Raw genomic sequence first — 14,406 nt, 5'->3', positions numbered from 1 at the left:
TATGCACCGGTGAGTCAGCTAGAAATAGAAACCAGATGTGACTTCTTAGATAATTAGGTCTAAAGGATCTCCATAAATCAGGTTTGGTATGCCAAATAGCCAAATAATCAATCTGATTGGGACCCAATATTTTTTATATAAAAATAAATTTATTTTTATTTTCCCAAACAGTTAAAAAATACTAGTTGTGCAAATAAGTATGATTTAATGATAATTCAGGTAATTAGGTGTACAAAATGTTTAGGAGACTAACCCCCGAAATTATTAGGGACGAGGAAGAAGAGAAATTTCAAGAATAAAAAGAAAATTTTAAAAATTAATATAAGATTTAACATCGTTCGGTAACTCTCTATTTATATGCATGAAAAAAAAAATTTATATTAAACTTAAGACGTAAATTTTCTTGTACATCGTCTCACATAAACCTTAATTAGCATGGATACCTTACAAACACTAAGATTATTTATTACTCATATCTCACTTTCATCCATAAAAATCTAGAAATATATATAATATTTATATATAAATTAAATTTTAATTATCGAAAAAATTAAATAAAAATTGCTTATCAAATAAGAGGTTTTTATGTGAATCTTGGATGTCAGTGCAGTACTGTACTTGAGCTTCACTTCCCTGAAGATTAAGATCCCTATTGATGGATGTACAGAGTGAATCTGCATCCGACAAAACTGTATCGTCTGAAACTAAGTTGCACCTACTCCCGTCTCGAGAGTTCAGGCGCCACCTACCTTTCTTCTCCGAAGGGCATTAGAAACCATACGGTGTACGCAGAGCAGTGCGTTGGACTGTTAGTTGATGCGTTGTCCCCAACTTCGTTGGCGACGAATCCGCATGCGCCGTTGACGTCGTTTAAAAACGGGGGGGGGGGGGGTGGGGGTCGTCTTCGCCCAAGTCGTCGAGGCGAGAGGATGAGGGAGGAGGAGCGGGAGGATGGGGCGGCGCTGCTGGACGTCGACGAGTCGTCCAGGGCGGCGGAGGAGGTGCTGGGGGCGGAGCCGGTGCCGCTGCGGGCGGTGTCGCGGCTGGCGGCCTGGGAGTCGAGGAACCTGTGGCGGCTCTCGTGGGCGTCCATCCTGGTGCAGCTCTTCAACTTCATGCTCAGCCTCGTCACGCAGATGTTTGTGGGCCACCTCGGCAAGCTCGACCTCGCCGGTGCCTCCATCACCAACGTCGGGATCCAGGGACTCGCTTATGGGATCATGGTACGTGTGCACCGTGCTCTCCCTCCCTCTCTTTCTCTTCATGGAACACGATACGCCATTAAAGTAGAGATAAGGATTGGAAGAAGACGAGGAAGAAGAAGAGGATTGGTTCATTTCGTTTCAATCTTCTTCATCCATGAAAATGATCGCACTAGAACTTATAGAAATAAGTGTGTTCATTTCATTTCAATCTTTTATCTATGAAATAATTAATATTCACTTCTTTTCATAGTTTTCTATAGTCTGAGAGATTCATTTTCAAAACAATATTTTTTTTAAAAGGAAAATTACAACTAAATATTTTGATAATTTATTGTAAAATTTTGAACTCGAGTCACTCATTTTTGTTCCTTGGAAAAGAAAAATAACACTTTATTCTCATAGAGTTATTCTTTAGAAAGAGTTTTTGTCTCATATGTAGTCAACCAAAAAGTTGTGTGGTGGAAAAATGAAGGGGTCGAAGATATTATTATTATTATTATTATTAAAAGAATAAATTATAAATTATAAAATAGTAAAAAGAGATATCACAAATTGAGGTTTATATGAGAAACAAAACCAAAAATATTCATCAACAATTAAAAGCAAATAACTCATACAATGTCAAACTAAGACTCAATCTGTATGCATCCCCGCTGTAGCTCGGGATGGCGAGTGCGGTGCAGACGGTGTGTGGCCAAGCCTACGGAGCCAAGAAGTACAGAGCCTTGGGCATCATCTGCCAAAGGGCCCTCATTCTCCACTTCGCCGCAGCCATCATTCTTGCCTTCCTCTACTGGTACTCGGGCTCGCTCCTCCGGGCGATCGGGCAGTCGGAGTCGATCGCGGCGGTAGGGCAGTTGTACGCGCGCGGCCTGCTGCCGCAGCTCGTAGCCTTCGCGCTCTACTGCCCCATGCAGAGGTTCCTGCAGGCGCAGAACATCGTGAACCCCATGGCCTACATCGCCGTCGCGGTGCTGCTGTTTCACGTCCTCATCTCTTGGTTGGCCGTCTTCGTGTTCCGATTCGGAGTCCTGGGGGCTGCCCTCACCTTGAGCTTCTCCTGGTGGGTGCTCGTGCTGATCACATGGCTCTTCATCATCTTCAATCCTGCTTGTAAGGACACTTGGACCGGATTCTCTTCCCAGGCTTTTAAAGGCCTTTGGTCCTATCTCAAACTCACTGTCGCCTCAGCCATCATGCTAGTGTAAGTCTCTCTCTCTCTCTCTCTCTCTCTCTCTTATCATAGGGATTGAGATTACATTCTCTTTGTGCAGCTTGGAGATTTGGTATGTACAAGGATTTGTCCTTCTGACGGGATACCTGAAAAATCCAGAAGTGTCACTTGATGCAGTTTCTATATGGTAATGAACACAACCGAACATCTTCTTCATGGCATTACTTACTCATCATTGAAACTGGCAAATGCTGCAGTGTCAACTACTGGAACTGGGACTTCATGATCATGCTGGGATTGAGCAACGCAGCCAGGTTGGTGTGAGATCGACGACACTCTTGACTACTTTCGGAGACTCCGGTCTTCTCGCTAGTTTGAACTCTTTCTCGGCCTTGATCGATCTCGCAGCGTTCGAGTTGGCAACGAGCTGGGCGCTGCCCACCCGAGGGTGGCGAGGCTCGCCGTCATCGTCGTCGTCGCGACGAGCCTCGGCATCAGCGTGGTGATCAGTGTGCTGGTCCTCGTGCTCCGCACTCCCTTGAGCAAGCTCTACACCAGCAGCACCGATGTGATCCAAATGGTGGTTCAGTTGACCCCATTACTTGCAATCTCTATTTTCTTGAATGGTGTTCAACCGATCCTCTCAGGTATGACACGGTGCTGTTCCCCTCATCCGTCTTGTCAAACACACAATGTTTGAGAAAAGAGACCGTAAGATCACACTGATGAATGCTGCGCGAACAATCAATCTCTCACAGGAGTTGCTATCGGGAGTGGGTGGCAAGGCATCGTTGCATACGTGAACGTCGGGGCTTACTACTTCATCGGCCTCCCCATCGGATGCGTTCTCGGGTTCAAAACAAGCTTAGGAGCAGCTGTGAGTGCTGGGTTCTTTGGGTGCAGGGGTCCATGGATTTGTCGAGGCACACACAGACGGGCTAACACTTGATCTCTACCTCTGCTTCAGGGAATATGGTGGGGGCTGATAATTGGAGTCTTTGTGCAGACGCTGGCACTCGTAGTCTTGACAGCCAGGACAAACTGGAACACGGAGGCAAGTCTGGTGCAGAGAGGTTTCATCTTCTTCTTCCTTGTGGGGTGTTAATTTGTTGCTGGGATTTTGCAGGTAGACAAGGCTGTGGAACGCTTGAAGCATAATGCAGATGAAGAAGTTCTTGCAATAACTAACATATAATGGTCAGTCTTGAGTGTTTGTTTTGGTCCATGAGATGACGACTTCTTTGCATGTAGCAGAGGAATCCCGAGTTCTGTAGTAAGAGATTAGTAGTCTATTAATCGGGTAGCCGATCGATAGAACATTTGAATGAGATGAGATGAGATAACATACCTAGGACAATCTTGGTCATCCAAAAACTCATCGAAGAGTAATTGTTTCCTTCAATAAATGGGGCACAGAACTGGACTGGCATTGTTTAGCCAGCAATTAGAACTGGGACGTGCAAGTCTCTTCATGCTTCGGGTGTGAAGATGCTGATCAAATCACATGCACCTGCCTTGCCTTTGATATGTCGGAAGCACTTGAAAGCAATATTATTGATCACACAAACACTTCCAAAATGAAAGATTGCACAATAGATTCTTCAAGAGTGTTCTGCAGAGAATCAGTTTCTTAAGCAGTCTTTACCTTTATGTTTCTGCAGCTTCTCTGTTGCTAGATATATATAGACAGGTGCATCATAATTCCTCCAATTAAAACATGTCGAATGCCGTCAATAGGCTGAGATGAATCATCACAAAAACCCAAAAGGATGCATAGTTAGACTGTCTGATGGTTGAACTCCTGTAGCTGCACAAAAGATGCTTCCATAAGTTACATTTTGATCTTTGTATGCAAATTATTCACACAAGAAGTCTCTCCTAGAATAACCCAAATTATTGGCATATGAGTCGAGAGATTAAAAAAAATTCATGCAGCACATTAATACATTGTTTTTCAATAAAAAAACACTTATTTATGGCCTATGACAATGCTCAAAACATAAGAAATCTGACTTCAAACAATAGAAAACAATCTCAAAATATAAGTCGGAACCTGACAGACGCTAGAGCACCCAATAGATGCCTCAGGCTATATGTTCAGCTAAATTTAAAATCTTGACGTGTTTTTTCTTCCCGAATTCATGTGGCACTGGCCCAAAGACACAGGTACCGACTGGCTCTCCCTGCTTGTTAACAAGGATCACTGCATTATCATCAAACTCGATCTCACTGCCACCACATTGCCCCCTCTACATGGCAGCACACACCACAATGCCATACACTGCATCCCCCTTCTTCACTTTACCACGAGGCTGTGCTTCCTTCACTGATACAATCACCCAATCTTGCCCCTCTCCTTCCTATCAAAGCTTGTATACACATGACCTGTTTTGCACCAGAGTTGTCCACCACCTTGAGGTTGATCCTCATCTGTAAGAATGTTCTTTGTTGCTGCAATGACACAGAAAATTTCATCGACTCTGCAATTATATTTGAGGTGTTATACATTGCTTCATTTCTTGGTGATAGGTTAAAACTAGGAAGAGCTAGGACTAAAAGACTGATGGCACTCAAATTCAAGGGAACCGGGAACCAATATAGTTATTACTGTGTGATACCAGATCAATAAAACCATTTCAGTTTGATGGAAAAGAAAGAAAACTCAGTTTACAAGAAACCTCAAATTATCAGAAAACATCCACTGGTCAATCACAAATCTTCCTCGTACAAGCTGGCATTTAGAAAAGAAGAAAGATAATATTTGGTACAGCTTTGACGGTTGTACTGTGAGTTGCCAATTTTTAGATCTTCAATACATATGTTCTCTCGAGTAAACAATAATAGGCAGAAATATATGCACATCAATACAACCAGAAATGGAAGAGTATAACTGAGACTATTTAAATAAATGCACAATTCAAATTCCAGAAAGTCAAATCACAATTATCTTCTGCGGGAGTTATACAGTCAAATCAAAAATCAAGAATCAAAATTCTTGTAATTCAACTGCGAAACTATTGCATTTGGTTCTTTGTCTCCTAAGAAATGGTTGCCAAAGCTTCACATCAATGAACGGTCAACTGCGAAAATTATGATACATGGCAGCAACATTATATCAGAATGAGCAGGTATAAAACTATACATCAGATAAAATTCAAACTTATTACTTATGGTATGTACATAATCCAAGAAGATCAACCAGTGAACATGAAAAAGTCTAGCATATGATAACATATGCAAGATTCCTGGAATATCTGTACTATCCATTTTTCTAGTATAGTACAGCTAAATTGTCATGTACATCAAATATTTAATCCATAATATGACAATGGAATTATACTTAATTTTCATGTCCATCAAATACTTAATCCATAACATCATCCTTAGAAGAAACATTAATTTTGTCTTCTGCAGTCATCAATGAAAAAAGAATGATGTTACAGAAACATAAAATATCAATATTGTTGGAATTCATGATAATAATGATTAGCTTGAACCAAAATTTAGTTAACATAAAACTTCATAAAACACACCTGTAGAGCATTTTGACGTAAGAATTGCACTCATTTCGTCTGTTAAATGATGTAACCAGATATGAGATATTCTGTTCTTCCCTGTCAAGGAAAAAGTGTAGAAAACATTACAACTTGATGAAAAAGCCTCAATGAATAGATCTAGAGTACCACATTTTTTGAGTTGTAATATTTTATGTTGTAGTACATTAATATAATTTCTCTATGATTTTACATGTTAAAGAAGATTAAAGTGGAGCTTCCATGTCTTAAGTGGAACATATCCTTTCAAATTTTTTCCTCTACTCCAAAAATGCACTTAAAATGACCACTAAGAGAGTTCTTGTTAAAAATATTTTCATCTGAAAAATCTAGGGCTTGTATTCAAAATTGAAAGGCTTCTTTGGGGAAAAAAGGATCATATTAATATCTTTGTTAGAATCCATAAATAAATGTGCACACCTACGAGAATAATAAAGAAACAAAGAACAATTTTCTTAGATGCGAGAGGATTCATGATCTAGGAAACTACGTTAAAATAATGTTGGAGGTAATATGAACATTTAATTATCATGTAAGAAAATAATAAAAGATACGTGACTTCAAACAATACAATAGCTTAAGGTAGATGAGAAAGGAAAAGTTAAACACAGCAACGATGATACACAGCCATAAAGGTCAAAGGGTATAAAGTCAGATAATTACTAAGCCATGAACCCCGACCATAAACTATAAAGGACCACACTTCAAGACCAAAAGTCACACGATTCTTGGCAGTACCACAATAGAACGATCACACTTCGTCAGAGAATTGTGCAAAAGGAGGGTAAAAGAGAAATCCATAGCCAGAACAAACTCTTATTCTTACAAATCCTGATAACCACATAGCTATTTTTTGACCGAAAAAAAAAAGACATTGCGTCGAACAGGTTATGTGCAAAATGTGAAGCGAACGGGCAGAGCCACAATCGTCGAGCTGCTGCTCGACTCTCCACTGCACATCACGTAAATCTTTTCCTGGGTTTGCAACTGCGAGAGAGATATGGAGAGGGCAATGAAGTCGTACCGGCAAGTCCGGAGATCGCCGCCCAAAGAACAAGCTTTCGCACTCCAATCCAACCGAGAAGGACAAGAACCGCGGTTCTGTAACCCGAGGCCGTGGAGTCCGGTTCAGCTGTCTCATTCGGAACGCGGTTCAGAAAGACTCGCCCGCAGTGGAAGCCACGTAAGAAAGTTTAAGAGGATTTGCCTGTCTTGGCCGGAGCTCAGACAGCGGAGCCTCACTGAGATCCATGAAGCTTTTCCACCGTCTGATCTTAATCCAGCGATATCCATGGGTTGCGGATTCTGAATCCGAAACCCGTTACAAAATTCTGCAACACTCATTTCAAATGTAAACCCATAACAGAAGAAAGTCTACCTAGTCGTCGTCGTCGTTTTACCGTGTCATTTCGGGTCGGATCCATTATCATCCGCTCCGCAATTCCCGCAAAAAAATGGATCGGATTTGTTCTTCGGACCCGTCTCTTACCGACCCGTGCCAAAGCCCTTCCTTCGTAAAACCCTCGCTCCTCCCTTCGTCGCCGCTCTCCCCCGTCTCTCCGCGCTCAATCCCCTCCTACAGAACCCTAAGCCCTATTTCCAGTAATCCCGGCGCCATACAATATTCGATCCCCTGGCGATGAAGCCGCGAAGCCGCAAGAGGGCCATCCGGCCGATGGTCGGCAAGAAGAAGCCCAGAGTATCCGGCGGTGGCGGTGGCGGTGGCGGTGGCGACTCCTTCTTTGAATCCGATACCAAGCAGCGGGGACGAAGGATCAGCAAGGATGATGATTTAGAGAGCATGGAGAGCGACGACGACTTGGCCGACCTAGATGCTGGACAAGAGGAGGAAGAGGGGGAGGGCGTCCCCGAGGAGACGGTGGACGAGAAGAGGGTTAGGGTTGCGAAGGAGCATTTGGAGAGAATCCGGGCTATAGCGAAGAGGGTAGAGGAAGAAGAGGAAGAGGACGAGGAGGAGGGGCGAGATGAGAGGGAGGGTAAAAGGGATTCTTTAGTGGCGGAGATTCTTCAAAAGGAGCAGCTCGAGGAGAGTGGTCGTGTCCGGCGATATATCGCGTCGAGGTAATTGGAAATGTTTCCCACCAGATAAACTGTGCACCGTGGATGCTTCTGCTTTAAATTTTAATCTGCAAAATAACTTCTCTTTTGCTTGCTTCGATGACTCTTCCCCTAGTCGGCTTATCTTTATGCACACTTCAATCTTCTTAAAGAGTTTACTCGGGTCATTGGTGGAGTTGAGCTTTTTACTGGATGTTTCTTTTATTAATCTGCATTTGCTTACCTTTTATCCCTTCTTACAATTTGATACAGTAATACTTTGTATTTTGGATCTATCACTGGTGATTGCTACCTTCTCCTCCATGTGCCACTCACAAATGACTTACCAGAGAAATGTGATTCAAGGCACTTGTGAACTGACTTACATGTTAATACGAAGGAATTACTTCAATTAATAGAAATCTACTATCAGAGTCTTAAAATTTGCTTATTTAGTTGAAATACATATGTCAACTTAGACCTTTTGTTAATTTCGATGAGATGGGACTTTTAAGGGCCATTTATGATATGGTGCAGGGTTTTAAGTCCAGAACCTGCTGATGAGTTCCGACTGTTAGTGAAGCACAGACAGTCTGTTACAGCTGTAGCTTTGGCGGAGGATGACTCAAGGGGGTTTTCAGCTTCCAAAGATGGGGTCATTCTGCACTGGGACATTGAGAGTGGGAAGTCTGAGAAGTACTTGTGGCCTAGTGAGGATGTATTGGTGTCACATTATGCAAAGTCCCTGCAGAATCCAGCTAGGAAGAGAAGCAAGAATGTGTTGGCTTTGGCTGTCAGTTCTGATGGGCGATATTTGGCCAGTGGTGGGTTGGACCGCCATGTCCATTTATGGGACACTCGTACTCGGCAGCATCTCCAGGTAGCTCAACAGTGACCAGTGTAACTTTGTGCTATTTTATTAATGAGATGTTGCAATCAAGTATATGTCCTACTAATGTTGGACAAGTTCTACTTTTTATGATATTTTATTTTTACTGATAAAGTGAGGTGTTAATGGAAGTTCCTTTTGCACATTGTATATCATTTTTATGATTTTTTATTTTTACTGGTAAAGAGAGGCATCATTGCAAGTTCCTTTTGCACATTGTTTACCACCATAATTCTAACCAAAAACATCTCATGGTGCTTTATAGCCTAGATTTTTTTAAAAAAATTGAGCAGCTTGCATGAGCTCCCTCTTCATAGATCCATATGCAAATCATGGCAGCATACTCACGAGACAAATTGCACAATGCTTTTTAGACTGATTTTGCAGCTTCATTTTTCCTTTCAGGCATTTCATGGTCACCGAGGACCCATCTCATGCCTTACTTTTAGACAGGGGACTTCACAGCTTTTCTCTGGGTCTTTTGATAGAACAATTAAGCTCTGGAATGCTGAAGACAGAACTCATATGGACAATTTATTTGGTCATCAAAGTGAAATATTGACAATTGACTGCCTACGGAGAGAACGACTTTTGACTGTAGGGCGTGACAGGACCATGCGATTGTGGAAGGTGAGCATTGGTGTTTCTCGACTATGATGATGAGCATATTAACGTGGTTTTCTCCAATTATAGCTGAAATATCTCATCCATACACACTCTATGTTTTGCATGCTTATGTAATTATTTTGTGAATTCTGATCATTTCAGTTTCGAAAAGAAGAAGACACACTAGAGGCACATGCTAAAATTAATTTGGACATCTGGTTTGTGGTTGCAAGTATAAACTAAGTCAAATGTTGTTCCAGTGGATTATGTTTGAAGCTCTTCTTTCAAAAGGATCATCTAAGAGGGGCAGCATCTTTTCCTATGGGGAGATGAAATGAAGTTAGTTTGTTGTTTGATGGCCAAACCGTGTTAAGTTATATAGACTTCTTTAATAATGGGACTGCCAGGTTAAACAGTTAAGAATTGATGTGCAATTGAGTTACTGTGCCCTCAATACATCCAATAAGTTGAGAATAAATGGGTGATAGAATTTATTGTTCTCAAGGATCTTGTGTTTTCCTAAATTTTTTAACTCTCATGTCATATGATTATTATCATTCATCAGTAGCTTAATGATTTGGGGTGTTTTGAGCTTCTCTGCAGCAGCTAGATAATGCAAATCAATTAGTTGTGGTCCTCTATTTTTATGTATAATTTGCTTGCATTCTGTGCAAATCATTATTAGATGTTCAAGTTTTCAAGCAAGCCAACGAAAAATTTGACTTGTAATAACTATGCCAAAGATATTAATGGTAGAATAGTAGTCTCCATTTTATAATTTTTCCTGAGGATTTCTGTACTGCCCGAGTTGGTATGGTACGAGAGGTATGTACCGGTCCGACTTGCCACTGAGACACGGCTCGTTCGAGTTCCTATCGGAACGCCCCGATGTATCGTGTGTTAGTACATTGGTATAGACTGATGTGTACCATACCAACAAATCTCCGAGTTGGGTCCAGTACCTGAAATGGTGAACCCTTGTTTTTTTCTTGTTTGATTATGTACGAGTCCTTAGTAGATTTTTGGTCTGTTTGTGTACAAGAATGGAGAGATCAAGATATGGTAATTTTATGATTAGATATTATGATTTACCACAATCTGAATATGTATGATTATGGTCTTTTTGCCTTTAAATTAGAGATTTGAAAGGCAATTACGAGGGTTTTATTATACTTGGTACAAAAATGTCGGTCCTTGTTACAAAAGTTCACAATTTCGCATGATTGAGGTAAACTTGGTCCAGATTATAGGATCTAAAATCATTATATGATAGATTAGCTGAAAGAATTGATTTGTTGTATTTGGTCAAACTAGTCTTGCTCGGGACTTGCTAGTACTGTTTGTAACTTGGTTGGAAAAATGAATTCCGGGGGAATTGGTTTAAACATTATCATCTGATTGATTTTACTAGGAACAAGCCGGAATTTGCAGTCCTCGGATCTGGCTAGGATGTGCCACAACACGTGACTTCCTGTTGTCGGTTATGGTCAACAGAATTCTTGGAAAGTAAAGAATTAAAATTGGAATCAACCAATTGTGATTTGGCTCTGCTGGATTCAGACAGCTAAAAAATTTTGTTGTGCCTCAGAAGTTTGATTTTTTTTTTTTCTTAAAACCCACAAGGGCACTCACTAGAGTACCAAAATCCTAAGACTAGATATTGCACATGGAATTTACTGTTTTCTTCCTGGTCAATTTTTTTCTTCCTGCACCAGTATACCTTAGTGGGTTAATCTTAAATAGCTCATCCCTTGAAGCTACTGATTTCGTTAATAGCGGGAGTCAATTTCTTTTCTTTTTTCATGTGGGTTGTCCAGAAATTGTAAAAAGTATGGCCTTCTTGTACATAAGACATCTAAGAGCTTAAATCATCCAGTCAATTTATTATGTCATTTGTCATCTTGGATCATTCGGGGTCTATGATGATGGTAGTATACTATATCTGCTTGTGTGTATATGTCTTCAGAACTTGTTTATTAGTATTCAGAGATATTCTTTAAAAAAAAAGATTATCTTTGAAAATGCTTGTATTTTGTGTTTATAGGATCTAGGACCCTATAATGGATCGCCAAGAGTAGCATTAGGCATCATATTTTTCACTGTGCCTGCAGGATACATATGGGGCTGTGTCGCTGAAGCTTTTGGACACTTGTATGAACATCATTGGCATTTATAAATTCGAACATTACAAATAATTTTATTTATACTGCAGCCACACCATTCCTTTTTAGAATGCCTACATTTTTTGTGTGCTAACCTTTTTTTGCTTTGCTAGGTACCTGAGGAATCACAGTTGGTCTTCCGTGCTCCTGCAGCATCCTTGGAATGCTGCTGCTTTATCAATGACAATGAGTTTTTATCTGGCTCGGATGATGGAAGCATTGAGCTTTGGAGTGTAACACGCAAAAAGCCTACACACTTGATTAAAAATGCACATGCTCCATCTTTATCTTCGAATGATTTTTCATATAAAGAGGATGAGACAATTATGTCTAACGGTGGCAATATGGGTAAGATGGAATCCTTTTCTATCACATGTTAGTTTAGGAGAATTAAACTCTTGAGCGAAGATTAGATAGTATTTGTTTTATTTTATGCATATATATCATTTAATAGTCCTCATATTTTGACGCTGGAAATTAGAAAACCATGTTAATTCCATGTTTTATATATATACACACACACACACAAACACACACATAGGTTGATTATATTGCATATTTTGGGTATTATTTTTTTAATTTTCTAATGGCTTCATCTAACTGTGGCCTTCGTTAGAAAATGATCGCCACGGAGATGCAAACTGTTCATCAGCGCACTTGTGGGTTAGTTCTGTTGCTGTATGTAGAGGTAGTGATCTTGCTGCATCTGGAGCTGCTAATGGTGTAGTTTGTCTATGGGCTGTTGAAAGTGATAACAAAGGCATCCAACCATTATTTAGTTATTCTCTGGTATGGTTCAAATTTTTAATGCTTTCATTAAAGTTTCTAGCTGCTTTTGTTTATTTACTTTGATATGTTATATAATGACTTTGATTCATTTAGACAAAGATATGCTCGAACTTAGTATGCTGGTGAATCTGGACAGTTGGTGGTGCCACTTAGTTTTAGATACGAAGTAAAATCTCCAAAAGAACATGAGTAGTATATGGAGAACTTACACAAGGTTTCCTATTTTTCTACAGAAAAGGAAGGTTGATTTAGAAATAAAACAGAACAAATGGATTATTGTGTTTGGTTGTTGGTGGGAAAAAAGTGAGTATGATTTTCATGCCCCACATATCTGCTGTTTGGACATTGTAATGAATAGAGTGGAGCAAGTCCCGTGGCTTGATAGTTTCTGCACGGTGCTACATGGGTGGCCCAAGAGATTATTCACTTCCTGATCTTATTTCTGTGCTCTGAGTTGTTATGCTGGATTGTATCTATCTATAAATGCTCTCATAATTAACTGGTTTTTTTCTTGGTAGCTATTATGTTAATGATTGTGCTATGGTAATGAATGAATTAGATGATATGGTTGTCTATATGGGTCAAATTACACACTGTGTGGCTTAAATATTTAATTTTTTTTTATGCATGACTCAGACAATTCTCAACTTTAAGTTCTTGCTTTGTTCTTGACATGACCATTTGAAAGTGTAGATATTAGACTTGTGTGCTGAAACTTGCAAAAGCAAATTAGTATACGTTGGTGTGCATAAAGCCATAAACATCAAAACTGACTACTTGTTGCTTGCATTTCTTTAGTCATGTACAACTATTGGTTTAGTATGAGCCTCTAGGATAAGGTAATTCGTGACACTCTCCTGCCTAATTTGTTAGTAAATGAATCTATAGTATAACATTAGGCTTTGTTTCTCTTTCCTAGATTCGAGCAAGCACTATGCATTTAATCTGAAGTCTTATTAGAAATATCCCTTGTCCACACAATTGCATGGCATGGTATCATAGCTTTATTGCTGATGATGGGGAATCATATATTATGCAAACAAATAATTACCTATTCTTTATCAGAAAATTTAAATTCAACGAAAGAACATCTTGTATATGTATAATTCCAAATTGAAACATGTGTGGAAGCCCAGAAAACAGTTGATAAAGATATTAAGGCATGTGAGTAGAATCTTCTGTTTGGTATTTGTGACAAGGAAACTTGGGAGCATATCATTTATCATCTTTAGACAGTGATTCTGTCTGATGCTCTCTATCTGCTTGTACATCTCTTGATACAGGAATATATTGTTACTTTTAAATAATTTTAGCTTTTGACATTTTACATTGATTCTGTCAAAAAAAAGGTTATAATAATCATGCCCGCTTACTACATATCTGATGATTTGCAGGCTGGATTCATCAATTCACTTGCATTTGCAAAATCTGCACGCTTTCTTGTTGCTGGGGTTGGCCAGGTAATGCTATCTAATTCTTTTTTCCCTATTAAATAAAAGAAAGACTCAGTTGAATTACCTTTTTTATTTGTTCTTTGGATTGATTAAGTCCAAAAGCTTGTTGGTGCCCTGGTAATATATCCAGCATGTTTCATCTTGCATTATTCTTTGACTAAAAATAATTTTGATTGAACTGTAATTCATTTTTGAACCATAGCCTTTTCTGAACTGTAAAAATATACAAGTCCAGTGTCATTCCGGTGGTACCATGGAGAGCATAACTTAGTCTAGCATCTTATGTTCCTTTGATATTATAATCTCCGTATTGATCTTGAGATCAGAAACCAAACCCATAATGGGTTATTATTATAGAAAATTTCATCCTTGAGACTATTGCTTGGAAATGAGATGCTATATATGTCTTTTAAAAAAATGACACTGAGGCAACTTAAATTCAAACCATGCTTGTATGAGGCCCTATGTTACTTCTGTATCTGAACATTTTGAACTGCACCGACAGATGCCCCTGA

General features: G+C 39.7%; 2 protein-coding genes and 1 long non-coding RNA gene across 4 annotated transcripts; 2 read left to right on the top strand and 1 right to left on the bottom strand.

Moving 5' to 3' along the window:
* Nucleotides 1–901: 901 nt before the first annotated feature.
* LOC135666608 (protein DETOXIFICATION 41-like) lies at nt 902–3,823 on the top strand. The gene is made up of 8 exons (XM_065178201.1): nt 902–1,223; nt 1,865–2,409; nt 2,480–2,566; nt 2,637–2,693; nt 2,788–3,026; nt 3,138–3,256; nt 3,347–3,433; nt 3,506–3,823. Exons 1-8 carry the CDS (start codon nt 930–932, stop codon nt 3,572–3,574), a joined length of 1,497 nt encoding a protein of 498 aa, XP_065034273.1. The 5' UTR covers nt 902–929; the 3' UTR covers nt 3,575–3,823.
* On the bottom strand, nt 2,384–7,418 carry LOC135666609 (uncharacterized). Its single transcript, XR_010509819.1, has 5 exons — nt 6,958–7,418; nt 5,913–5,993; nt 4,433–4,830; nt 2,609–4,186; nt 2,384–2,525 (listed from the first exon to the last, which is right to left on the bottom strand). It is a non-coding gene; the product is annotated as an uncharacterized LOC135666609 (long non-coding RNA).
* Nucleotides 7,419–7,572: 154 nt separating this feature from the next.
* LOC135666607 (U3 snoRNP-associated protein-like YAOH) lies at nt 7,573–14,310 on the top strand. Of its 2 annotated transcripts, none has more exons than XM_065178200.1 (6): nt 7,573–8,015; nt 8,529–8,871; nt 9,286–9,510; nt 11,762–11,996; nt 12,301–12,437; nt 13,832–14,310. In XM_065178200.1, exons 1-6 carry the CDS (start codon nt 7,573–7,575, stop codon nt 13,931–13,933), a joined length of 1,485 nt encoding a protein of 494 aa, XP_065034272.1. In that variant the 3' UTR covers nt 13,934–14,310. The 2 variants fall into 2 exon arrangements, with proteins under 2 accessions (XP_065034272.1, XP_065034271.1); XM_065178199.1 differs by having other exon boundaries at nt 12,265–12,437; nt 13,832–13,970.
* Nucleotides 14,311–14,406: the final 96 nt, after the last annotated feature.

Source organism: Musa acuminata, unplaced genomic scaffold (assembly GCF_036884655.1).
Source record: "Musa acuminata AAA Group cultivar baxijiao unplaced genomic scaffold, Cavendish_Baxijiao_AAA HiC_scaffold_1111, whole genome shotgun sequence".
NCBI lineage: Eukaryota > Viridiplantae > Streptophyta > Magnoliopsida > Zingiberales > Musaceae > Musa > Musa acuminata.
This window is presented reverse-complemented; position numbering and strand designations above follow the sequence as displayed.

Coding starts and splice junctions, on each gene's coding strand:
- LOC135666608 (XM_065178201.1), top strand. CDS start 930: ATGAGGGAGGAGGAGCGGGAGGATGGGGCGGCGCTGCTGGACGTCGAC. Junction 2,694..2,787: donor GGATTGAGCAACGCAGCCAG/GTTGGTGTGAGA, acceptor TCGATCTCGCAG/CGTTCGAGTTGGCAACGAGC. Junction 3,027..3,137: donor TGTTCAACCGATCCTCTCAG/GTATGACACGGT, acceptor AATCTCTCACAG/GAGTTGCTATCGGGAGTGGG.
- LOC135666607 (XM_065178199.1), top strand. CDS start 7,573: ATGAAGCCGCGAAGCCGCAAGAGGGCCATCCGGCCGATGGTCGGCAAG. Junction 8,872..9,285: donor GTACTCGGCAGCATCTCCAG/GTAGCTCAACAG, acceptor TTTTCCTTTCAG/GCATTTCATGGTCACCGAGG. Junction 12,438..13,831: donor CATTATTTAGTTATTCTCTG/GTATGGTTCAAA, acceptor GATGATTTGCAG/GCTGGATTCATCAATTCACT.